At 37.6% G+C, this 27,572-nt stretch overlaps 1 protein-coding gene across 37 annotated transcripts in view; it reads left to right on the plus strand.

Annotated features, from left to right (window-relative positions):
- SORBS2 (sorbin and SH3 domain containing 2) overlaps positions 1-24,677 on the plus strand; it is a 155,493-nt gene extending 130,816 nt beyond the window's left edge. For 16 of the 37 annotated variants that reach the window (XM_071807618.1, XM_071807600.1, XM_071807601.1 and 13 more), the window contains 8 exons: positions 2,014-2,105; positions 4,380-4,426; positions 5,688-5,802; positions 5,897-6,025; positions 7,776-7,979; positions 10,601-11,389; positions 12,390-12,584; positions 15,303-18,589. In XM_071807618.1, the coding sequence (XP_071663719.1) occupies positions 2,014-2,105; positions 4,380-4,426; positions 5,688-5,802; positions 5,897-6,025; positions 7,776-7,979; positions 10,601-11,389; positions 12,390-12,584; positions 15,303-15,440 (1,709 nt within the window). In that variant the 3' untranslated portion in view covers positions 15,441-18,589. The other 21 variants (XM_071807609.1, XM_071807624.1, XM_071807611.1 and 18 more) reach the window with 5 other exon arrangements.
- Positions 24,678-27,572: the final 2,895 nt, after the last annotated feature.

Below are 27,572 nucleotides of genomic sequence, written 5' to 3' on the forward strand. Positions count from 1 at the left end.
TGTTACAAAGCTATTCTTGAAATCACAAATGGATGTAAGAGAGAATGTTCTTAATATATCAGTTATGCAATATTTGATCAAACCTATCTTATCTTTAATCTCACATATTTTTTTGTAACTTTTGCAAGTACCACACTAGTAAATATGTATTTCAAGAGAAATCAGAATTGAAGCTGTTACCATCTCTTCTTAATTAGTTAAAATAGACATATTGAGAAAAGGTAATTTGGTAAAAACAGCTATAATCAGCAGTTCAGGACTGAATAAGTCATACTTGAGGCCTGATCATGATTAACCCTGGCAGGCAGTACTACATGATGAGACTGAAGTTGTCAGGGACTGTGTTGTTCACGTATCACAGTTGCTAAATGAGAATTTTCCAGTCCTTTAAAATAAGGAAATCCAGAGTGCAGAGTCAATGAGGATCCCTAATAGCTTCTGCAGCTCCAAAGGGGCCTGGCATGAGGAAAGTGGTACACTCTGTCAACAATGATGTCCCTAAAGTAGCGTGGAGAATGAGTGCAGCAGAATATCCCACTGATTTCCAGCATCACCAGTCATGGCTGAGCTCTACTTCTAATGAAGTTTCATGTTTTGTTGGATCTCTGTGTGTCTCTTACAGCCAGCATCCACAGAGAGACCCCCAAGATCATAGCAAAAGAACACTGAAAATTACTAATATTGACTGCATAAGTAGCTGTATGGAAATAAAGGAAATTGTTCTGCCTAAAGTTTCTGCATTTCCCCTCTTTCCCTCCCACATCCTTCTCTTTCTGACTGAGTTTAAAGAAAAAAAAAATAAAAGAAGTATTTGGAGGCATTATGTATTTAGGTCTATGCAGTGCGTATAGATCCTCATTCACAGACACAAGCCATATCAAGAAAGCTGTCCAGAACTGGGATTGTGATATATTTGTTGGTGATGACATGCTTGCAACTAATGACATAAATAATATGATTATCTCATTTTTTGCCTCCCCTATATTTATGAATAGCCTCAAGTTTTTGTGGCTTAGCCAACAGCCTACTGGAGACCATCTACATTTTTCTTCCGCATGACCCCAACATAAGGGATGAGATGCTTTCAGTTCTTTTTTCTTCCACTTGTACTTCTTTAGAAATGTATGGGGTTTGTAGGAACAGATTGTGTGAATGATGTCAAAGGAAGACAAACTTCAGTCACATGTCTCCACTAGCAGGTATCACTACAGCAGCAGGAGACTAAAATAGTAAATCTCAGAAGTCAAGAGGCAGTTCACTTCACCCTCTGATTTGAAATAATTCTGTTATATTTTCAATTCGCATTGGCAACTTGCAGAGCTATCAAGAGTGTAAGATTTTACTTCTATTAAAACATTAAAAGATGTATTCACCATTCTATACTATACAATCCTATAATGAACATTAAATAAACTGTGCTTTGGAGAAAATCTGCCACATAGATTGGTGAGTAATGATTTGTACTCCATCTCTTAAAAAAGAGTTGTTATCATGCAATAACATCCTTTTAAATACCCGTGTGCTGCCTAACACTTGCCCTTGGCAAAGAAGAAACACAGATTACTTAGAAGAAACCCATTTTTCTTCGCTATTTTCTCATTGAAGCATGCTTTCATCGTGTTTTGTGCATGTAATTATGTGTTTATTTTGCTGGCATTCCAAAACAGTTTCTTGCAACCTGATGAAGTCCTGGTGTGGCTCTCATGTGTTCCATTTGGTCCAGCAGGGCTGCATCCCTGAGTACAGCGAGGCAGCATTTTCCTCTCTCAGTCCTCTGTAATACATTCTCTGCTGTGGATCAGAGGGCAACCTTTGCCTTTGCTTGAGAGTCAGTACCTTTTTTTTTTTTTCCCAAGGTGCACTTTAACCGTCATACCATGTGCTTTTCTTTCTATTAAAAGTAAAATAATAGATTTCAAAAGCTCTTCACCCCCCTAAATGAAACCAAGCAGCACCTCAGGTTTGAATGGTTTTGTTTAATTTACCATAGTTTCACATAATTTCTGTTTTCAGCAGACCAGGAGTCTCCTGGAAGCTATTCTTCTGCTTTCACTGATGTGGGACGAAGTACTCCAAGGGAGAGAAGAGGAACTACAGATAAAGAGGTAGTGAAACAACAATAAATAATGCAGCAATATCCATGTGGAAAATTGTTAATATATCTGAGACAAGATATATGTTGATTTTAAGACACTGTCATGATACAGCCCAAAAGAACAGTTACTTATCAAATAATCAGATGGCACAGCATCCTTCTTTTTTCATTAAAGGGATTGGTACTTCAATAAAGTAAAATAATACCAAGCTTTGTAAGATAAGTTGCTGCTCCTATCTATGATTAAATAGATATTAGCATAAATTTACTAGTCATTAACAGGCTCTGTCAAAGTTGACCAGAGGGGGTGTTTGGGACAGAGAAGAATAGCAGATGTGACTGGGGAAAGGCTCTGCTGAGAACCAGAGCATTACACAGAGAAACCTCCTCAGTAGTTTCAAAACAGATGCAAAGAATAACTGTATTTTACTATTATTTTTGTTTAGAAAAAGCAAAAATGCTGCTGTTATTGTATTAGACAAAACCACTTATCCCACAAGCAATCTCTAATTTCTGTAATAGGTGGTGATTGTAATTGTATAATGATTGCTTATATTAATGTTTTGGAAGAGGAAATGCAAGCAGGCATACAACATTTAAAGTAACACAAAGTATCAATAAAAAGAATATACCAAAAAAATGAGTGTATCATTCAGTGTCTTAAGAATATTTCTATATCTAGAATTATAAATGCTCTCCAAACAGGCTTCACTGATTTTATTCAGTCATAAAGTCAATATATTCATATTAGTCAACATCCACAAGCCATAGATTGTTAACATTTTCCATTGATTTTTATTAAAATATTGCACAAAATAATGGCAGCATAAGAGAGTACTGTATTTTAACTGCTAATATTTAAGTTTTTGCCCTTGGCCATCTACCTTGTTAAATGATAGTACAGCTTAGAACTGGTTACAAGATCTGAATTCAGATCCACTTATACCCCACTGACATGGCTATATTGCTGCAATTCAATTAAGAGTCTGGTTTCAAAAAAAAAACATTACAAAGTAAAGCTTAAAAAAGTTCCAGGAGCCAGAGTGTATGTTGCCTTTAAAGAATTCTGTGACATTGAAAGTCATCATTCAAATTGAAAACATGTAAAACACTACAAGCCATTCAAGCAAAGACAAAGTTCTAGGGATGCTAGATGTGCCAGCCTTTGGATGATAAGAAGGGAGAGAACCCAGTCGAGAACATCTGGCCTGTTAGATGGGGAAAACACAAAACTTACAAGTGTCACTTTTTATTCCTCTATAAAAAGATGTGCACACTTACATCATTACGAATAGTATCTCTCAAAAACAGTGCAATCAGCTTGTTCTAGTCACCAATATATCCTAGAGAGAGATTTTTAAAAATTTAGCAATCTCATCTGTGCAAGTACTTGCAAAGAAAGACTAAAACACTTTTCCAAATATCCTCACATAATACTGCTAATCGCTTCTTGCACCTTCCTCTGAAGTCTCTAATGCTGGTTGTCCATCAGAGGCAGCCACTGTGCCAGTGAGGGTCAGATCACAGTTCATGTTTTCAGCACAGCTTTGAAAACAGTGAAAGTATAGTTGTCAACCACACAGGTAAGGAGACACAGAGATGGTTTACAGCTTTATTTTTGAAACAATATTGAGCTTACAGATACTTGGTGATAGAACTTGATAAATAAATTAGAGGAATCATGTGATGTGATTGCCTGTGATAACAAGAGAGTTGCACAGATGACTCAGGAGATCACTTCCAGTCCTGTGTTTCTCATACTTTCTTAGAAGTATGGATGTGGTTAGAGCAATTGAAAATATTCCCTGTCTTTTCCAGCTGTCAGAGTAACTTTCCTTTACATATATATTTATATAAAAACATGATGGAGTATTTACAGTTGAAATTAGTCTAAAGATAACAAGTTTAACAGCAGAGGCATCTAAAATATTGGAGAACATGAAGCATGCAAATTTCCGTTGTACCTAGAGATCTAGTTGCCTACAAGTCATGTTGGCATTTAGTTAACTTTTTTTTACTTTTGTACTTCTCTTAAACATAAAGTTGCAAAGCAAGCTGTATTAAAATTTAGCTGCTATTTCTATTTTAAAAAGACTAAGTCCCAAACACCTGACTGCCTTAAAAAAGGAAGCTGTGTATTTAATTGCCTATTACTGCAAGAACCAGTGTAAGGCACATGCCCTTTTTCTTTTTTTTGGATCTTGGTCACCTTTTTAAAAGCTGAAACATGTTTGCCATATAGTAATACTACCTGAATGTATTAATCACTTTGCCTGCTTTTCAGAAACTACCAGCTAGAGCTGTATATGACTTTAAAGCTCAGACTTCTAAGTAAGTACTGGACTTCTGTTCATTTAAGAATTCGTAATTCAAGAAAACTCTTTATAGCACTTCTGGCAGCTAACTGCTGCTCTAGCCAGTTTCAGTAGTAGTCTCTGCATTAACTAACTGAGAAGTTATTTTGTATTAAAAATGTCTTAGATTATTCTACATTGTATTTGAACACATGAATGGCTGGGCATCTTCAGCCTTTTTGAGCATGAGTCCTGAGGGTCACCCACTGGATGCTCTTCATTTATTGCAAATTGTGTTTAGGTTACACAAAATACGGTGCTTAAAATACTGTCATATAGAGCGTGCTTATCAAAATTCTGTATAATGCTTCACCATCTTCCTGTCTGTCTTAACATACACAGGCTCCCTGCAGGATGTGTCATGTCCCATACCAAGACAAACAACAGTGGTTCATAAGAAAAATAAAATTATGAATCACTGAGTCAAAGTAGAGTGCCTGTATTTCATTCCTGCTGCTGTTCAGATGATCCAGTGCATTTAAATGATATTTAGATATGGCCAAACATTGACACTAGAATTACATTAGCTGTGTCTGATAGAAAACTCACAACTTGAATTATCAGAACAGCAGATTAGCTCTTGAAAAACCAAATGGATGATACAGAAGAGATCTCCTAGGCCAAGATCTGAAAATGTTCATAAGGAATTGGATCACTCTCTTTTTTGGTATCCAATATTATGTGTATCACAGGCCCTGAGTATCAGAAATTCTGAGAACATAATCCTGTGTTTTTCATGTTTCTGAACAGCTGTCTTTAGAGAAAAATGTGTAGAGCAGAAGCATGCCAAGCTGTGATGCTGCAAAAAGGTAGTAATAGGCCATAGATATGTGGGATATATTCTGTAGTTTTCCCTACTGATTTCCTGAAGAACACCAAATACTCCTCAGATGCTTGTCATAAAAACCACACCTAAACAGGTGATCCCAAAGACGTCATACTTGCATGCAGACGCTAAACTATGTGCTCTGGTAATAACTAGCAATACGCCTTGGAATCACAGTGTAAGACAGGCCTGTATAACTTACAGATAGTACCTGAGATTTATAAATGTGAATACTTTCATTTTATATGGTATTATTGACTGGTAAATGCACCATAGCTGTCACACTTTTTCTTCAAATGTTTAGTTGCTACATTCTGTTTCAGTTCTAAACTGTAAAGATCTCAGAAACTATGCCAGTAGAGGAGCTAAATGTAAAGCTGTAAAAGATCTGATCTAAATAAATTTGTTACAGAGAGCTGTCCTTTAAGAAAGGAGATACTGTCTATATCCTCAGGAAAATTGATCAAAACTGGTATGAGGGTGAGCACCATGGAAGAGTTGGAATATTCCCCATTTCTTATGTCGAGGTTTGTTCTGGTTTAATTCCTTGAATTAGTTTGGGTAATAGGTCCACAAATTGCATGAGAATGATGAAAATCTGGTTGTTTTGTTTTTTCTTAGAAACTTTCTCCCCCAGAAAAAGCACAGCCAGCCAGGCCACCTCCCCCTGCACAGATTGGAGAGATTGGAGAAGCTATTGCCAAATATAATTTCAGTGCAGACACAAATGTGGAGTTATCACTTAGGAAGGTACAGTTTTAAATTACCTTTGTCAAAATACCATTATAGTGTCTACTGCTACATAGAATTGATATATAGGTAAATACTGTAATGTACTTTGTACTTCAATATTTGCTATGCACAAAAGAATGTAGTGGTAGAAAGCTACTAACATATAATATCTTATTGGCTTGCAGTCTTTCACATTTAACTGCAAATAGTTTAAAGATGTTGTGCATGTAAACCGGGTTGTGAGAGACTGGCATATGCAAACATCTACTAACTGCCCACCTAAATTTTTAGTTTTCACTGCAATTATCCATTCCTTTTTTTAATAATTATTAATATTTCTTGTTGTCACAGTTATTGTGTTAAAGTCTTTAATATAGAAGAAATAGAAAAATACAGAAAAAATATAGAAAAAAGGCTCAGAGAAATTTTTGTGACTATACCAGTCCTTGCAAATATTTCCTTTAGTAACAGTCTGCTTTTTATAACTTTGTCTTTTCTTTTTGTATGTACATCCTCGTGGTTGTACTTTATTACACATGAGCAAAACAAGCATTTAATTTCTGAGGTTTGAGAGACACTGGAATATTACCTATGCAGAGAAACTTTACTATTGCAGATATTATATACTTAGTTGTGAGTAGGATAGAACTTTTATCCAGTGGAAAGTTCTGACCTTTTTTTTTTTTTTTTTTAGGAATTAGAGTTCATAGATGTTAGCCAGTTGCTTGTTTTTCTTCTGAAATAAGAGTAAGGATACCATTTCTTGATGCTGACCTAGAGCCTAATCCAGCATCGCTGAAGATAATGGGTGTTTTTCCATTCATTTGACATTGGTAAATGTCAAAGAGGTCTAAAAAAAAATCAGGAATAGGAACTTAGAGAACTAGGGACTGGAGATAGCTTGATGATTTATTGCTTCTTAAAGCTCTCTTTTGTTCTTATTGTGGTGGTCTTAATCTTGACAGCCAAATTTTGGTTGGTTTTTTAGAAGTTAACTTGCACTGGTTTTCTATTGTTCCATCCCACTAAAGATAATTTTAGGGTGCTCCACAAATCAACTGCAGAAACAAAATTACAGAAACCCAAGAAAACACAAAACTAATAAGGAAGGATTTGTTGTAAAAAACACATCATTTAGAACAAAGGAGGGGGTAGATAATGAAGTTTCACTACAGAGGAAAGTTTAATAGAAAACTGATATTTTCCATTTCAGTTGCTAAATTCTCTAAAAACAGCAACTGCCTCATCTTTTTTACACAGGAAATGCATTTCTTTCTCTCATCTTTCCCACAAACTCATGTTTCAACTTTCTACGCCTATGTGTTCCAGTTTTACTGATAACAAAGCACTCACGTGGATTTCATTGGTTAGCTTTTATCACTTTTAAGGAAAAATGGGCCTAGCAGTCATTATTGCATATTAGAAGTTCGGGTGTTAGCTGGTAGTTTGGCCAATGATTAAAATAGGTTATGTTCCAAAGAAAAACTTAAATGTTAGTCCCCCAGCCAAGAGAAGGAGACTACATGAGATTTCCCTCTGATAAAAGAATAGCATTTGCAGTCCATGACTAGCCCTTGGTTTTGCTGGAATGGTAGTTGTATGCATGGCTATGTGTGGTTACTATAAACAAGTGAAAATGGAGATGATTCTCAAGATTGATGGGAAACAGCCCTGCAGGGAAAATAATACTATGTATTAAAATAATATCTGCTATTAAAAATAACTTACAATGTATCTGCTGATAATTAATTTTCATAATACATTTCAGGGAGACAGAGTAATTCTTCTTAAGCGAGTTGATCAAAACTGGTATGAAGGTAAAATACCAGGAACCAACAGACAAGGCATCTTCCCTGTTTCCTATGTAGAAGTCATCAAAAAGAATGCATCAAAAAGTGTTGATGACTACCCTGATCCTCCGATACCCCAAAGCTATTCTAGTGACAGAATACACCATTTAAGTTCAACTAAGGTAAGGATATTTTTATCTTTGCTATCACCCCTAGAGTGGGTTTAGAAAGACTTGTAATTTTTTTTGTAACATGATACATAATTTATGCATTAAGTACACTACATTTTCTTTCCTGCATAGGTAGAATTGCATTACTAACTTGTTATTGAAATATTTTAATAGTCAAGTGTGTATCCTACATTCTGCCAGGATTTTTGCTCTTTTCTTCATTAGCATTAGTGTATTATTGATGATTTGGAATGCTCAAGATGGAAACTTTTCTAAATCTTCCTCTTTACCTTTGTTTATCTCTTCAGCAGTGGGGTTTGTGTGTGATTATAAACTACTTATCCTACTATTAATCTCTATTTTTTTTCAGTTGTTTTTCCTCCTTTTCTACTTTAATATACTTGCACATTGGTGCTCCTTTAGATGCTTCAGCTTTGAGATAAGTTCCACATTTATTTGCAGCTTTGGGGACAGCTACCAAAAGATGTCATTTATAGACAATAGTGGCATCTGAAAATATCGCGTAAGACTAAATAATATTAGCTGGTTTGGGACAATTGCTAGAACAGGTCTTGTCTGGTTTTCCAGAATGTGTCACAACAGAGAACTAGCTCCTCTCTCTTCTGTTCCAACAAAATTGTTGAACTGAAGTGGCATCAAATTCTGTAGCTGCAGACTGAGGTATTTAGAAGCTGGGTCCCCTTATTGTCACAGGAATCCAGAGGTTCCTGAAGCCAAGAGTATGAGGCAACTTAGGTGCTCCATATTACAGAGCTACCTCTATGTGGAGATGCCTCTCTCCTCTTTTTCTATGGAGCAGGCTCCTCCCTAAGGCATCCTGCAGCTTAAGCTGGTGATTCTCGAGCATAGGTGACGCTTCAGAGCATTTACATTCAGGTAACAAAACTGTCCTGCCACTATTATTAACTGTAGGGAAGAAAGGGGAAGAAGCCTTCTTTGTAACATAGGAAACTTTTGCAATCATCTTGTCCTAGTGTAAGTCAATTTAAAAAAAAAAAAAAAAAATTTAAAAAAAAAAAAGAGCCTCTATTGGTGCTTTTAAACAGCCACCTCGGTTCTTAATTCAACGGTTTTCAGAGATGGCAATACCATGTAAGAAGACATTTTGTTCCTGACTACCTAGAAGGACTTCAGCAGGGCTGAATGTGTTCTGGAGTTCACCACAATTACTGATATCACTTTTCCTGTTCCTTTTGGGGGTTTTTTGCACTAAACTTATCTGACCTATTGGCAATACAAATAAACAATACAAGTTAGGAGCAAACTTTGCTTTCCTTAACTTGGCCTAGACCATCTATATCTGTAGCTCTAGCGCACCCTGTGGCCACAGGAAACTAAAAATTGGAGTGTCTCCTCAGCAGAACTATTGACCTTAAAACCACCGGTTAGAGGCCCTTGTTCAAGAGATAATAGGAGGGAAAGAGATTGAGTATTGCTTGTGACAGCCTAGCTCTTTTTTAGCAGACTGCAGTGTATCATTCTATAGGCTATTTGCTTTGGTACAGAAGACTCTATAACAAAGGTTTGTCTAACTATAACTATTTGCCTCAAGAAAACTCAAGCAGAAGGTAAGTAAATTAACCTTCCTATTCTGTGACATTATTGTAGCCTTTGGAAATTAATTTCCTATTCTAGGGTAATACTTAAAGTCTAAAGTAGTCCAGATAACTTAGAGAGATGTACATCTAATTGTTCTCTATAATTCTAATAGTGAGCTCAAAATATTTTTCATTCAATTTTAATTTTGAGGAATAGTAACAAAAATGCATTTTCAGTATTTACTGAAGCAATGGATATCTACTGATGCTGTGTACGTATGACTCGCCAGTCTCTCATTCTTACAAAAGGACATTTCTTTTACCAGAAGGACACTTCAATCAGTATTATGTAATGGTACTCAAAATATACTGCTGTGTACTTTGCTGTCACTGTTTTAAAAGCATTGTTGACTGCCTACGTTCATGTAGAACTGAATTTACCTTTCACAAATGTTTGTCATTCTGAACTAATAGGATTACTTTTGAAGAAAAATGCCTTCTGTAGCTGCTCATGCCTTAATAAAAGTATGCAGTGTGTTAAAGATGTTTCTTAAGCATGTATGCAGAAGTACTAAGAGAATGTAGAAGTAGTAGCATTTGGATAATTAGAAATCACCTCAGTTGTTACAGTTTAAAAGAAATACTTAATGACACCTGAAGTGTACTTCTGAAAATACCATTCTCAAAATGACAGTAATGGTCCAGGGAAAATTACATTAACATTAATTGTATGATTTAATAACCCATGACAGGCTCACTCACAGAGCGACATAAGTAACATATTAATAACTTTAGCAGATCAAATGCAGGTCGCCTTCATGAATGTAATGATTCAGATCTGTCTTAATGTTTGACATTTAAGCCCCAAGCCAGAAGCTGATACAGTTTCATTTTTCAAATGTCTTTCCTGCTGTTCTGATTCATCTCGTAAGGATTTCAGACACACGTGCTCACTGAAATGATACCCTATAATCCAGATGGTGGCACAGACATTTTTCTTTTCCAGTCTACTCATATCTTAGTTCTCTGACATGCTTATTTATTTAAATTCCCATGTTTTTCTTATTTTTGAAGTTGCCTTCCCAAGCACTGTCCCCACTTACCAGACACTTTTCCTCTTCTTGGTCATACATTGATCAAAAGATTCTCCAGGCTGCCACAAGTGACTGGTTTTCAAGGACTGTTGGGTTTTCACCTTCAAGTCTGTGCACCTTACCTCCTCCACCACTTCCTGACAGTTTTCTTTGTGACTTAGAAGAACTCAATTCTTTGGCATTAACATCGCAATCTGTAGCAGTGTCCCCAGGTAATAGCATTCACCGACTTAAAGATGATCACTTTATTCCAAATACAGAGGTCTCTCTCAGCTCTCCTACAGCTCTTCCTCTGCCCTTTCTTGAATCTACCTCTGCCTCACCTTCAGCCAGCTCATCTCATGACATAGCATATAAGCATACCTGCAAAAATACCGAACCAGGAAAAGATGAAGACTTGAGAGGTATACTTGACTCTTCAGTTATTGAAGTACCTAGAGGCTTGTCAGATACTATGAGAAAGGGTGAACATGTTGGTGCTATCTGTAACATCCCTTTGCCACATGAAGGTGGCTCTGTCTCCAGAGCGCTAGCTGCAACTGCTGAAAACGAAGAGGAAATCTGTACTGCAGATCTGGCTGTTCATATAGGGGATGAGTCAAAGCCTCAAGAATCAGATTTCTACAGAGAAACACAAGAGACAACAGAAGAACTGCCGAGACTCTATATAGAGGAGGATCCGGGAAATGACAATTTAGAATTCCCAATAGCAAGTGGAGGAGACTCCATAGTATGTTATGAAGGATACACTTCACTGAATATTGATAAGGTATTTAAATTTCTAAGAAACCTGGCTTTTGCATTCAGATAGCTTACTCGCTATAATTATTCCCTGCCTTCTCCTGCGTTTATATGTTTGTATTGTGCACAGGCACAGTTTCATACTATTGCATTGGATAAAAATTGTCAGTGTTAGGGGACAGTCCTTTCTCGTCAGCAGGTGTATACGCCACTGTAAGTGCTCTGGTGTATCCGTTCGGCCAGTCCTTTCCCTTCTGTCCGTGTTAGCTGCCATCGAGCTGCTGATGCAGAAAGCCAGTGAACCATTTTCCTCACTGGCCCATTCACATCACCCCTTTAGAGACTGAGGGCCCAGCAAGCAAATGCTATCAGCAGCCTTTCACAGGAGGGACTTGCCTCCTGCAGAGACTCCGCCGTTTGTACTTCACATGTGTCACTTCACCAGCTCATATATTTATAGTCCACTCTGTTACAAGAATGTGACTGATAATAAGAGATCAGATTTTGTTTGGCAGTTATTTCCCCTAAAATCCCTCCCCAGTTCCTCTTTGGGACAGTGCAACACTGAACTATCTTAAATGTGTGCCAGCCATTAAATTCCACAATATCACTACACAGATTGTGTGGTTTCTAGGCAAAGTTTTAGAACAGATCTTTTCTGTCCAGCACTGTTCAAAAAGTTGTTTTGGCTGGCATATGCAAAAATGTAAATCAGATACTTAGGACAACATGTTTTATGCCAAATTTAAAACTGGTTACTTGAAAAGATTTTGCAGGCTGCCTCTGCCCCTATTTCAGCTGAAAAACACAGGAGAAAACCATAATAGATATTAAATCAACTGCCACAAATAGTGACTTGTTTTGATTTCTGAGGGAAGGATTTTCTTCCAGAATAGTAGACTGACTAATTATAAAATTAGCATCACATTTCTGACTGTTCAGGTTAGTTACATGACTCCATGTTGTGCATTTTATGTCCTTCGTAGCTGGTTTAATAGTACAATTCTCATTTTTCTTAAACAATTAAGCCGGCTCTACTTTCTGTGGGGACATCAGGAGACACTGATCCTACCTTCCACCTTTCTTCTAACCATCCATTTCACTCTGCCAAGGCATCAGCTTTTCACTCTGTTCCTATAACAACCCTGGCTACTGCTGCCCTCTCACCTCCTCTCCTTTCTAAACCCTCAAATCAGCAGGAGAAAGGCTCACCAAAGGTAAAGGTAATTGCACCCTTTGAGTATGGATTGTTGCAACTCTTCATGTCTATTAAATAACTGCAAGACTAACACTGAGTTTGATCTTTTCAGAGGTATTGTTTCCTTTACTAATATTAAATAACATAGCACATGGAGTATTAAGATAGGCCTTCTTCAACTGAAATACAAGGTAAAACTATAACCGTTATGATACAATGAAATAGCTTAAGGAGATACCAGAGATGGGAAAGCAGAAAGCCTTCAATTCAATTTCAAGTCCATGCCAGGGCATCAGTAACTCTTATTTAATTGAAAGAAACAGAGTCATATTCAAGTACACAGAAACTAAGCAACATTTGTAGTTTTAAAGTGTTTGCAATTTCAATCGAAAGCTTGGGTGAAGAGTCACAAAAGCACCACTGCAGAATTCATTTTCTAAATACCAGTTCTGTTAGTCAAGGACTAGACAAAGATTATTCCCTCTTCAAGACTACACTTGGTGTCAGCACTGCAGCTCTGTGGCAGAAAAATGAAATCTGGGAAGCCAATTGCTCTAGACAGACAAAGTCAATTTCCAGTGCAGCTTAGACCCAGAGTCAGTTTCTAGTGCTGTCATCCAGAGAGCCCATTTGCTCGTGGAAAGGAGAAAAAGTCATGTAAAAAGTTGGAGAAGCTGTACTAGAAAAAGAGATCATTAAATCAGTAGGAAAAATAAATAAATAAATAAATAAAATTTAAATAAATCTGCCACATCTTACAGTTTTTGCTCATAGAAAACCCAGACATAAAGGGCTTGCAGAAGTCTTAAGGTCCACCAGCTCTGTTGGTTTTTTTTGATAAAGTAGGGAAGAGACATCAGGTTCTTTCGAGGGCATGAATCTGTCATGGGTTTAGGTATGTTTCACCTCAAAGAAGGGCTGAAATACAGTATTGCATTTGTTTGTGCAACTTTTAATAATTTGTGAGTTGTGCAGTGCTTTTGATGGGTACTTTTTGCTTAGCTTAACAAAATTCAGGAAATTTCCTCATCTACACTGAAATTCTTTTTAGGTGACCCTGATACTCCTTGCTTTTGTTTGGGCAAGGCATGTTAATCCCAGCTGAAAATAAATGAAGGGAATATCTGTTTTGAGAGCTAAAAGATCTTCTCCTGGGACCCCCCCAGAGAGGGCACTGCTCTCCACTGGGCATGGCAGGAAGCAAGACACTGAGTAACCCTGGGAGATGATCCATCTTGCAGGCACAAGAGCCTGAGTACTGACAAGAACTAGAGGTCTGGGGATTGGTACAGAATTCTAGCTCTTAATTTTTATTTTCAAACCATTTCAAATCTTCTAGGGAATAGATTCCTTTATAAACTTAATCAGTATAGACTTACTTACCTATTTGAAAATAGTTGAAATTATTGGACACACTCCTATGGACAACAGATTTTTTTTTTCACAATCTTTCCAAAACGATATAAAGATTTGCTTCCTTGCAAGGGTAAGCAAACCTTTTCCAGCAGTCAACACTGACTACATTGGCAGGATAGAAAGCTGCTTTAAATAAGTGTAGCCAGGTTTTGGCTGTCATAATTTCTTGCCACTTAGTCTAAAGACTGGGCTTGAGAAGGAAGGACGGTTCCCACCTGCTTCTGTTTGTGCCTGCTGTCCATTATTAAAGTCTTCTCTCAACTGCTACAGCAGAAAGAACATGAGACATTTCCAAGACTCAAATATCACAAGTGAAGGGATGTTCTTCAGGGAGTTCTTGAAACTGTATACTGATACCTTGGTAATTTTTGTTGATGTAAAGATACATACATACATATGTATGTGTGTATATATATTTTTGGAACGTGGCTCAAATCTAAAGTATGACCAGGGATTTGGGCATTAGACTACAGGAGCTATGGGTGGGAAGTGTCATTTTGCTCCATGTTGGTAAGAGGGATGTGTTCTCCAAAGGAAGAACTCTGAAGACACTCCCCATGGAGAAATGTTGATGTTTTCCTGCCTCCTGGGCCTCCATTGGTATCCTTTTTTTTTTTTGTTATTCACCCTCTCAGCTCCTAAGAGGAGACTGTTCTTCTGTCTTGCCACATTCTACTGGCAAACAGTCACAAATACCAAAGAAAATGTTTCTAGTGTCAGCCTTCTACTCCTCTTGCATTCCCCCTGACTCACCTCGACCCTGAGAATTCACATTTGCTGCACACCCCCCCTTAGGAGCTGAATTCAGTCAAATACTTACCTGATTGATACTGATAATAACAAAACGAGGGTTTTTTTTCTTGAAGTATTTTCCATCAAGTATTTACTTGCTTTCTAAATGCAGCTTTAAGGTCCGTGTTCTGTTTACTAGCAAGGAACTACAACATTTGTCATTGGTATTTCTAAGATAGTATTATATTTCTGCTCTGTGCTGTTGAGTTTTTCTCTATGATTAACTGAGCTTCTTCAGTGGGTACACTTGCAATAATAACTGTTCTTACTCCAACTGCAAACACTGTGCGTGATTAATTTTTGATCTGTAATGTGTAAGAGCATGTGCCAGAGCAGCAAACCCTTGGAAAAAAAGATACAGTGACTGCAATGAAAATACCATATACTAATAGTACCATTGTTTGCACCTGTAACACACTTGCTTTTTGTTATCAAGAAAGGCATGTCCAGTTTGCATGTATGAATGGAGCAACAAAAATCCCCTGATGCTTCATTCTTAAACTCTCACTTGACACAGGTTTTGTGGTTTTTCTAGGCTAATTTAAGGAGAGAGATATTTATTATGGGTAAACCTCCTCGTAGCCCCGTGATGACTAAGAGATCCTGCAGCTCACCTGTCAGAGGTCACAGCTATTCACACAGGGTATGGTACTGGATGCCCAGTGTGCAATAACAGCATTTGCATAGAAAAGGTGCTCAGTGTCCAGTCTTACAGTATTTTGCTTTGCCCAGGTGTCTCCACACTACCAGTATGCCGTGTTTTCTTCCTGTTGGGCTTCTGTGCTATGTCTGAGTAAAGCCAACAGGTGTCTGTGTGCCAAAACTTACTGTATAAATCCATTAGTGTATTGTATCTCTGCAGTGCTACATAGTATTTCCAGTGCTACAAGATGTAAGAGATCAACGTTCTTTATATTTAGCCTGTTTTTTCCTAAATTACTCCTCTGTTTCAAAGCACTTCTAGTTTATTAAAATAACAGCTTCTAAGAGTCACAAATTTATACTACATTGCATTTATACAGGCTCTTGTATATAAGCCAAATTCTTGTCTTTGAGTCCGTGTCCTTCTTTTTCCAAATGTTCTGTTGCTGCTATATTATGTTCACTCAATACTGTCCTCTTTATCCAAACACTGTTATTGCAGTCTGTCATACTCTTTTATCCTCTCCCTCCATATCTGTAGTATACAGTAACATAATTGTAACAACTCTACCTAGCCAGAGAGTCAGACTGTTGAGAGATTGCATGAATTGCACTCAGAAAGGTGGTCTAAATTATGAAAACAAAAACAACAACAAATGCCAAAACCCAAAATCTGTATGGAAGTCCAACTGGGAATAAGATCCATAAAAAAGGGATTAAGCCCTATTTTAATTTTGCATGTTACTCCAAATGAATAGTGTGTAACCAATATATCGAGAGGAGTATATCGGTCAACATTTAGTGCATTTATGTCCTTATTTCCAAAATGACAAGATCAGAAATTGTACACCTGATTTGCATGTTAGGACTATACAGAACTATTATATGTAAGTGCATATCAATCATGCATGAGAATCAGGTGGATGACTGGGACTACTGACTTGAGTGCACATTTTTTAATGTTTTGTGGACTGAGCCCTACAATTTTTCCAGGAAACAGGATAGTTTAGTGAACTGAGCCGTAGTGGGCAACTAGAAATCTTAAACACCTAGAGCCACCCATAGGGTGAAGCATTTCATGTCGTCTCTTGAGCACAAGTAGCCAGACCTGGCAACAGTCCCCTTTCCAGCCAGTGGGAATGAGAGCTTAGGGAAAGGAAACTGGGAGAAAGCATCCTGATGTCAGCTGGGGTACTAGTGAGGAATGCATTTGGATAGAGAGTAAGCTCCAAGGTCCCCCTCTGCAGACACAGCAGATTACCATAGTTTTCCCAGATTCTGATTCCGTCAGTTTTCTTTGTAGCAGTAACAGCTGAAAATCTTTATTCACCTTGATTTTCTATCATATGTTTCTACAGGAGGTAACTGGCAATAAAATGCTTTAAGGCATTGAAGCACATGCAGAAAAGGATGATAATACCAACCTACCTAATTTCTTCCTTGGTATATGTTCAAAGCATAAGTCATTTACAGTATTGTTTAGGACATTGACTTTTACTGTTTGCAAGAAAAATCCGTAACCTTCATTCTCTTGCATTTCTGATGGTCTTTGGTATTCAGCTCAGTTACAGACCTGATGAAAGATTAGCAGAGAATAATGTCATATCCCAGTCCAAATACCAACAAATCTGCCCGGTGGAATATTCTCTTGCTTAAGAAGAGAGCTGTTGTAGGGGATTTACTGAGAAATAAAATGTCTAATTTGCAATCTTTATTTTGGATTCTTCAGTAAAAAATATCCATCTTTTACACTGGCAGAGGAGAGTTAAATGAGAGGGACAAGAGAATCAAAGAGTGTAAACAATTTGGTTTTTAACTTTGAAAACCTCTTTCCCATCTAGCTGTCATTAATATGAATAAAAGTTCTGTAATCTATCTGCCTGCATCTTTCGGCACCTTTTAAAAATTATACTCTACAGACTGTAGAATGAGGTGGAGAATATTCACAATATTTTCTGCATAAAAAACATGATGAAAATAAATTTATCTACTTCAATTTCATCTGGGGGGCTTGGGGAGGGTAGGGGGGAAGCACATTTGAATATTTAATTTATGTCGTCAGCATTCTCTCATGGAAGATTGTGTCATCTTCAGGAGTAAACTGAAGCAAGATGAACTGAAATAGTCAAACCTGGGAAAGAGAGAACTATGGAGCAATAGACAAATCCCATGGCTTCAAGATCAGGTTGCAGTTTACTCACTGTACCAAAGCAAGTGCTATGAGCTGTGTTTGATATCCATACTCCCAAAACAGATACAGTTCCCAGACTTGTATCAGACTGGCAGACTCCACAGCACGACCACAGGGCATCCTCAGTCAACAGAGATTATGGTCACTGCTCACATCAAGTGCTCTCCAAGCAGCTGTTCCTGAGCTGTTTCTGGCCCCAGCCAGACTCTAATGAGTAGAAGTCAATGTCTTTCTAAGCAGGATATATTTTCTGTAGTTGGTTAATATTTTTCATTTCCATTGTGTCCAGATTCATTGGATATTAGTGGCAGGTAATGCTCCATTAGAAAGGAAAGTTAGTTCCTTTCATAAAGCTTTGCACTGGAAATACAAACTACTTTTTCCTCTGAAGTAAAGGCGTTGTCATTTTCACTCAATGACATGCATTCTTTCAAAAATTGTTTCTGTTTTTTGCCTCCCAACAGCCTGCATGGCTTTATGCTCCCCCTCGAGATGAAACAGAATTAATTAAGCATAGCATGTTAAGTGTGTGTGTAATGTAAATTTGTATGGTTTTTGTCTATGAATATTTCAAATTCTGCCATTACGTACAGGAGATTTTATTTCTGCTTACCTAAAAGTGTACCTTGTCCAATGAATGTGTAATGTTCATCTGTTGTATTTGATTTTTCTAATGCTATTTCTGTTTCACAGTGAAGAGGCAGCAGGGTTCTATTCCAACTCTCTACTCCACTAGAAATAGAAGGGACTATTGATAAAGTTCACAGTTTTGTTTTAGTTTTTATTATGTCTTCCAAAAATCAGATCTTTAAACCCGCCAGGATTCTGTTGCTTGCTATGCCTCTTCAAGATTTGTTGTGAGTTGGAGCCGGGGGCGGGAGGGATGTTGTTTTACGCAAGGTGGAGCTCTCAAACAACTACGTATCGTGTCCCTGTCCAACTATTTGGACCTTAGACTATAAATCTTTATTACATTTCACATCATTTCATTTCAGCCACAGCGCCCTGTGCTTGCTCATGAAAACATACAGAGTGGGGGGGAACCGTAAGTATACTTCTTGTCTACTCAACCAAATCCTAACATTTCGGCAATAGCCAGGGCATTGTCAAATAATTTGTTAACTTGCCAAGTACAATTATGAAGAGATTTCAGAAATTTACAGATAATTGCATGATGTAGGAAGAGACCCAAGAAGGTACCAGAGGGCAAAGCCTTAGTAGTTTGATTTACATCAAACTCAGACAGATGTGCCAACTTACAGTTCCCCATCATTACACTTTAAAGGGATGATAGTTTTGTAAAATAAAAGTTTAACTTTTTTTATTCTCTCAAATTTTACATCTCAGCAGAATGTCAATTAAAGATTTAACATTGGTTCAACTCATCTGCTTTACTGACTTGACACAAATTATTCAGAAACAGTTCTGGATGTGGACTGAGAGAAAATAGTAACTTGATAATGTTGATCACAGGCACACAGGCTCACCCTTTTTTTGTGTAATCTACGTGTGCAACTTAAAAATAAGATACAAGAAATCCTTTCTGAAAACTGGAGAACCTTGATTTCAAGTCTTATTTAAAAAAAAAAAAAAAAAACAAAAAAAACCCAAAAACAGCTAAGCACTTGGGATAAAACATACAAGGCATGTAAGGGCTGTTTCAGTACTGACTGTTAAAATAGAAGTTTGGTGCAAGATTGTTTTGATTTTCTTCATTTTTTTTCCCCCCAGTTTTGCATTTGGGTCCTGCTAGCGTCAGAGCACATTGGAGAATGCTCTTATTAGAGGAGTTCTCCTAAATGTTATGAAGGCTTAGCATGTAAAAATATTTAAAAGTTTAGCTGTTAGTCACTTGACGGAATGTCAAGAGAGAAGAGAGGGACAAAATATTACCAAATAAATATACCACCAATAATATATAATTAAAATTGGACATTTTGGTTTTAATCTCACTAAAACCACAAGGTCCTGTTAGTATTGTTGAGCATACTGAAGCAACTAGCTCCATTTTGAATGCAATAATTATCTAATTAATTTTGTTCAATATAGTTTAGGTAGTTCAGGACTAAAGTTACTTATTCTTAAAATTAAAAATAGAAATATATTTAAATTGCCAACCAACCATTCTTTGTCTTAAATGTGTATTCTGTTAATGTTGTAAAGGGTAGTAGACTTTTTGTATTTAAGAAAGTCTTAGATTAGCAAGGAGAGAATGAAAATACAACAAAGGAGTTATTATCTAGAAATGACTAAATTTCTAAAGTACAAAGAAAGCTAATTGGGAATTTCTTGTTACTGTATTTGAGTAAGTAATTGGCTTCAATCCTATTCATGATACATGACATCTGCAACTCCTGTACCTTTGGAAGCTGCATTTAGTCAGTTTTGGAATATCATCATAGCTCTGCTTTCCTGGAATAATGATAAGCATGACAGAAAATGTTACTGCCATTTAGCTAAGAACAGATTGTTCTTACTCCTGCTACACAAATTACCAGAGTTAATTGCTTAAATAACCAGTCCCATTCCATTTTGTTACTGTGATTAAAATATAAAATCAGACTTTTCAGATTTGAGGAGATAACTGCCAGTCAGGAGGAACTAAATTAAAATAATTTTTTCTTGGGAAAATGTCTTTGTTTTTTCCAAACCAGCTATGTGAAAAATAGGTCTAGTTTATTAATTATGACCATCATTACACTAAGCCTAGCACCCATCTGTATATAGATTTTTAGAATGGGACTTTCAGTAGCAGGAGTTTTTTACTGAAATAAGCATTTCATTTAAGCCTGAATGATACAGAGCTAATGGAAATATTCAGTATCAGCACTTCAAAGGGAGAGTTATTTTGTTTTTATTAGGGCAAGTATAATGGCATTAAAGTTTTAAAGTCAGTTGACTGTTGTTAAGAGGGAAAGTGGACATGATTGTGTTTTGTTTCATTATTTTGAAATCAAGAGTATTTGCTTTGTACAATTTCTGCAGTTGTACCCTGCTCCTTTACACAGTCACAGGCTGGGGCACAGATGGTGAGAAAAAGAGGCAGATTCTGACTCTGCAGCACTTATGGGGTTTTGCAGCAATCTTCCCGTGGGCTCTCAGCCCAAGCACATTTAGTTCCCCCTATTACAAGTTTATTGCGATTCTTTCAATTCCAAGAAACTCAGTTAAAAGCTGACAAGGAGTATAAGATGATAAATGTAGGAATCTCATACATCTTTCATTTATCCACCTCAGATCCTTCAATCTGCAGCCCCTGGCCAAGGTGGAGGTACAAGTCAGTGTCTGAGTACCATTTCAGTTTCCATCCTTGTGTCCCCTGATCTGATTCAAGCCTGTCCCTCACTCTCAGAATTTTTTTACATACATATATGTATGTATATATATATATGTAAGAGGGGTGTTCTTAACCAGGAAAGGGATTATGGCAGTATGTTCCCAAGTAGCAATTACTCTTCACCTTCCCCACAGAGGCAGGCACCTCTTTTGCATGCAGAGCCCTATAGTGCCAGGTCTCCCCCAGCAGCTGCCACTGCAGCATCCAGGCAAGTCCCCCAGTCACGGTGGCACGTGTGGGAGCCAGGCTTATGGTCACCTTCCTCCACCCACTGCAGAAGGACACTGGGCACTGACCTCTCCTGTGGCACTTTGCTCAGCTGGCGTGGAGAACATGTACCCTGGGTTCAGCTTTCTGGAGCTTAAAGGCAGAGCCAAAGTTTTAGGTGCTGATCATGGGGAGTTAAGAGGCTTGTGCATCTATGGACTCCCCTCTAGAAGTCCTCTGTTTTTTTGATTTTAACTCAACTGCAAAATAATACTTAAAAAAAAGGGAAAAAAAAAAAAAAGACTACGGTGTTTAAAGCAACTGGTTGAGGAACCGTAAGGTTTGCCCTGAGTCCCCAGTCTTTAGTGTCTGATGAGCTACCTTTCCAATACAGCTTTGTTTACTATAAGTACCAAGCTCTGAAGCTTACCAGGTAAAATGAACCCTTTCCCCATGTATTTACAAGTTTACTTATTAGTTAATGTTTAAACCAGCACCTTTACTTCAGCAAAGGTGCTAAGAACTCTTACTTCTTTTTAAAATGCATCATTTGTCCTATTCAAGGTTTCAGGCTCTATATAACTATACTCCTAGGAATGAAGATGAATTGGAGCTCAGAGAGGGAGATGTCATTGATGTGATGGAAAAATGTGATGATGGATGGTTTGTGGGTATGTTTTAATTTGGTTGCTGCTTTTCTTTGTTTTCCCTGAGCTTTGCTGCCCTCTTTGCTTGATGTCTTTTGAACAAGTTAATTTTTGCTATTCAGCATAAGAAACCTGAACCTGGCTTTATCAGGAGAAATCCCAACCAAAATCCACTAAAAATCTGTAGGTGACTTTTTCACTTGTTTCTTTTGGGATTGAAGAACACAAATTGACATGTGCACCTCCAGTTTGTCATACAGCACTGTTGTCATTCTGATGTGACACAAAATGTACTATGTATTACTGCTCTCTTTATAAAGACCAGGTAACATAAATCTTACTTGCATGAATACATCTACAGAATTGACTGCTTGTGAGGCCCAAGTGTTACTGAACAAACAGAGATTTCATATCTAGGCCTAGATAAGGTGGCTTAATCATTCCATAGACTCTCATGCCCATAGTGGCTAACAATCATCTAACTAGTCCTCAGCATTTCAAAAATTCAAATTATTTAAATAGACTTGATATTGTTGAAAATAAATAATTTCTATATACAAAGTCAAAATTTTAGCACAGCTTTTAATCTGGTCTAACAATTTAATCAAATATGCCTCTGTTTGCTTTTTCCTTCCTGCAGTTATAATTTGTTAAAACTCACAACTAACAAATGAAATTCAGAGCAACTTTTTGATGTTACAAAGAATTGTAGATATTTCTGTTTGTGCAATATTAAACATAAAAATTTAAAGGCCATGCTTACATAGTGATTCCTTGTTGTTATTCCCATCTTTCATCTATTGCTTCTAATTTCAGGAACCTCGAGAAGAACCAAATTCTTTGGTACTTTCCCTGGAAACTATGTCAAGAGGCTGTGAATTTTTTTTTCTACTTATTTATGCTGCAACACATCTGCATAAAGCTGCTAGAAAACATGCTACGCTGGCCTTCTGTTTTCTTGCTTGCAGTCTCAAGTAGAGGCCATCTAGTTCATCCTCATCCCATCCCACCCGCCAAACCGTTCCAGCAGTATTACAGCAACGACCACAGTGTGAATAACTAAGCTTTTCAGAAACAAGAGGAACCGTTTCAACATTTAAATACTCCCTGCCTTGAAGTCTTTTAATTTGAAACAGTAGGAAAAGCCTGATGACAGGCACACGGATGCATTGCCATGGGGTGGGCAGGAGGGAAAAACTGTTCTTGGCTTGGACATTTGTGGTACTGTCATGGAGTCTGATGGGATTTTTTCAACATACATGTAATACAGGGGAAAGTTGCTGTTTGCTCTTATTAAAAAAAAAAAAAAAAAGTTTAAATTTGACATTCTTATTAGCTTAGCAGCATTTGTTGCTTTCATTTTGCCGTATCACAGGTTTGCCTACTATACTGGTTTACAATATATGACAAATTATAATATAGATTTTTTTGCCTGCACTTGTATGTTGTAACGTATGCACAGTGATTGTAAAATCTCAAGCAAGCGTAGTGAAAAATGGAAGAACTACAAGTGTTCTGAATGAGTGCAATGGTATTGGCTAAACCTTTTTTCTTTTTTTCCCTAATAAAGCTGTAGTGTCCTCTGTGAAAAGGTAAGAAGCGCAAAAGGCATAAAACCTCAAGAGAGAGGATTTAATAAAGAGACAGACAATGATATAAGCGTAGACAACAATAACCTGCTACCACTGTCTCATATTAAATTGTTGTAATCAAAACGTTGTAATAGTAAGCAACATGAAATTTGAGAGGTTAGTGTTTTTACTTATTGGGAGTTTTAAGAAGCAGGAAGTAAACAGTGTTAGTGCAAAGGGTTGTTGGGTTTCATTTGTTTGGTTTGTTTGGGTTTTTTCTTTCCTAACATAGCCACCTGAAAATATTCACAAGTATCATGTACTGATTTTCTTCACTATATATATATATATATATGTATGTATGTATGGTAATGAAACCTGAGTTACACATTCTTTTTAGGAATTTAGTACAGGGGAAAAAAAAAGTCACAAGTGTTAAAACTGATGCATTTAGGATGTTTGTTTGGTTGGTTTTTTCCTGAATGAAACAAGTATTTGAAAACATACATTTTCCATAAGCAAAGGTAAATGTAATTAGCAAATGAAATTAAGGCACAGCATAATAATGACTTGACTATGGCTTTATAAAAATTTTTAAAAAAATCAGATTTGGTTTCTTCAGCACCTTATAGATGGCAAAAGCTTCTAGTGCATTTCTCATGGGTAAAGGATTGAAATTATCAAAAATGTATGTAGTCTCTGTAGCATTTTGTACATATGTTTGCTTTTTTGTACAGAGCCATTTGGTTGTTGATTTTAAAAAATTTAAGTTCCTTATTTGATCTTTGCCCTCTTCACATACAGAACATTTCAACACATTTTTCTTTTCTTGCTCTGTTTACCATAAGCACATCTGGATAGTGCAATTCTGTAAGATAGCGTTTTATGCAAAATTTTATTAATTAAAATATGGTTTACCAGCCAAATCTAAATGTACATATGTCTTTATTACTGAGAAATGTCATTAAGACAAAGGTAAAGAAACATCTTTGTGCAGCATACCTTTATTATTGCAGATTTCATGGCAAAAGCTTTATATTCAAAGGCTTTCAATTTTAAACTAGATCTGCATGCAGCTTTGCTGTGAGATTAATACCTATCTTTGATGCCATTTATGATTGAAGACTTAAATATCTGTTGCCTGTGATATTTAAAAAGTACTGTTTTTACTCTGTATCTGATTTTAGAAAAATACAGGTTTTTCATACCTGGCTTTCAGGTCACTGACTTTGAATTCCTACAAGCAAAAGGTCTCTCTGTTTGTTTTTTTTTTTTCTTGAATAGACTTCTAATAAATTTTGCTTGGAGTACACAACTGTTTCCCCATTATTTCTCAAAATACACATAATGTGTTGCTTAAGTGTTGCAAAGCAATTAACTCTTCGAGCTTATATGCAAATAGTTTTGGCTTGTACAGAGATTTTTTTTTTTTTGCCCTACCACCAAACATATACTACTTATATATATAGATTACCAGCATTGCCTAAACAGGTCTCAGCTGCTACACTTCAGCGTCACCCCTAAAACACTTGAGTGCAAAAGCACCTCCTGGACTTTCTGCATTGGCTGTCCTCATCTGAGATAGTTTTTCTTTTGCCAGAGCCACCCTTCACTCCAGAAGTACAAAGGTAAAATACACAATGGTCAACCATTTGTAGCTGGCAAAAGTTCCCACACCCTATTCTCCTTTAACAAAAACAAAAAAGAGCTCCTCTGCAAAGTGACAGCATAGAAGCAAGATTTAAGGAAGATACAGATATTTGAGGTGCATCTTATACTTGGGACTCTGTCTGCAACACTGGATTATCCCACAGTTATGTCTCTGCCTGGCAAGGAACAACTGTTTAATAATACCAAAACCTGCAACAAAAGGCAAAGGAAGCAAGTAGCTGCCTTGGTTGGTTTGGTTTGGTTTGGTTATTTTGTTGTTTGTTTGGGTTTTTATCCCCACCAGCTGGTAACACATCACTGTGAGTGCCTCAGAGTAGCTCTTTGGTCCTGCTGCTTCAAGCCACACTGGCCACCTTTGCTGGGCTGCTTCCTCCCAAGCACTGAAGAATGCAGGACAACAGCAACCTGCATTTGGACAAGAATAACCCATTTCACAGAATCACAGGATGTTAGGGATTGGAAGGGACCTCAAAAGACCATCTAGTCCAATCCCCCTGCCAGAGCAGGAACACCTAGATGAGGTTACACAGGAAGGTGTCCAGGCAGGTTTTGAATGTCTCCAGGGGAGGAGGCTCCACAACCTCCCTGGGCAGCCTGTTCCAGTGCTCTGTCACACTCACTGTGAAGAGGTTTCATCTCAAATTTAAGTGGAACCTCTTGTGTTCCAGTTTGAACCCATTACCCCTTGTCTGTCTTACCATTGGTTGTCACTGAGAAGAGCCTGGCTCCATCCTTGTGACACTCACCCTTTATATGTTTGTAAACATTAATAAGGTCACACCTCAGTCTCCTTCAAACTAAAGAGACCCAGCTCCCTGAGCCTTTCCTCATATGGGAGATGTTCCACTCCCTTCATCATCTTTGTTGCCCTGTGCTGGACTCTCTCCAGCAGTTCCCTGTCTTTCTTGAACTGGGCCCAGAACTGGACACAATATTCCAGATGTGGTCTCACCAGGGCAGAGTAGAGGGGGAGGAGAACCTCTCTCGACCTACTACTAACCACCCCCTTCTAATACACCCCAGGATGCCATTTGCCTTCTTGGCCACAAGGGCACAGTGCTGGCTCCTGCAGTCCACCAGGACACCCAGGTCCCTTTCCCCTACACTGCTCTCCAATAGGTCATTCTCCAACTTACACTTCAAGTCTGATTCATGTTCAGCTTTGTCCTTACGATAGTTGGGCTGGAAAATGCAAAACCACTTAACGCTCCTAAATAAATATAGGAGTATAGAGTTTAACCTTCCTGTAAGCAAAGTTGACATTTTCAGACCAGGGACTGCTGCTAAAACTCAAGCAGATAAATTCCTTTTGTCACTATAAACATCATCAGTGCTGAGACTGCTTTCAATTTGGACAAGGCCTAATTTAGCCAGTGCTATTATCACTGAGGTAAGTGTACCTTTCCACATGCATCTCTTCTTACAGGCCTATAACCAAATACTGGAATATACAATCAAACTTCATGTGGTTTGTCCTTTCTGTTTGCTGGGTGACCCAGAGTGGGATCTGGGACATCACTGAAGCTCTGCTTTGTGCCATGGACCTGTAAGATGGAGGAAGTACTGTGCTTTAATAGTCTTTTTCTATTCAAAAAATAGCATAATAACATCAGCTGGTTGATGTAGTCTCACTAATATAAAGAAAATTCTGAAAGGTTAAGCGTCTGAGTGGGTAAGGGATGAAATAGCACCCTTTTTGGTAATTGCAAAGGGGATGAAGAAAGGGAAAACACACATCACTGTAATAAGAATAGCAACTCATTGACACTTCAGGAAATACTGCAGTGTTAATATTTTAGTCAAAAAGCACAGAAATACTAAAGTTATATCCAGATAAACCAAATATATTCAAATCAGCTAAGTCTGCTGAAATCCCACCTACACTATTTAAGGAACAGACTGAAGGATTTTTCTGAGCTTTCTCTTATACTCCAATATAAATTGATGAAGGAGACCCCACAGGACTAGGTGGTACTTTGTCCTTAAGGTCAGAAGAAAAGACACCTGGAGAATTAGAGGCCAGCCTGCTTAATATCTAGGAAGAGAGCAGAGGAAATCAATTAAAAGCCTCAGATATGGATTTTTCTAAAAAATTATGTATCGATCCAATTTTCCTTTATCTTGTCAGGATATGTCACATACATCTTGATTTCTATCAGGATTAGCAGCTGTGTTAGCAGACTGAGGAAAGTCTATGTCAGTCCACATTAAATCAGGTTTGTTGCGGAGTTGTGCTACATTACAGACAAATAGGTAAAGTAACCAGACCAGCCTCAAAAAACCTCAGTAGATTCCACTGCCTACCCTTCAGCCAGCCATGCATTTGCTGTTGAGGCAAAGGCCTCTTTAAACAAGAAAGCCCGCAAGACACCAACAAGCCAGGGAGACAGATGTATGAGCAGTTCAGGGTAATGATCTATATCCCAAACTAAGCGAAGGGTCGCCCCAGCAGGTTTAACATTCTGTCACCCGTGCCAAAGCAAAGCATGTTGCCATTCTGCGATGCCTGGTATTTACTAGTTGCCTTTTAAACGCTGAT

This window comes from Patagioenas fasciata, chromosome 4 (genome assembly GCF_037038585.1).
Source record: "Patagioenas fasciata isolate bPatFas1 chromosome 4, bPatFas1.hap1, whole genome shotgun sequence".
In the NCBI taxonomy this organism is placed as follows: Eukaryota; Metazoa; Chordata; class Aves; order Columbiformes; family Columbidae; genus Patagioenas; species Patagioenas fasciata.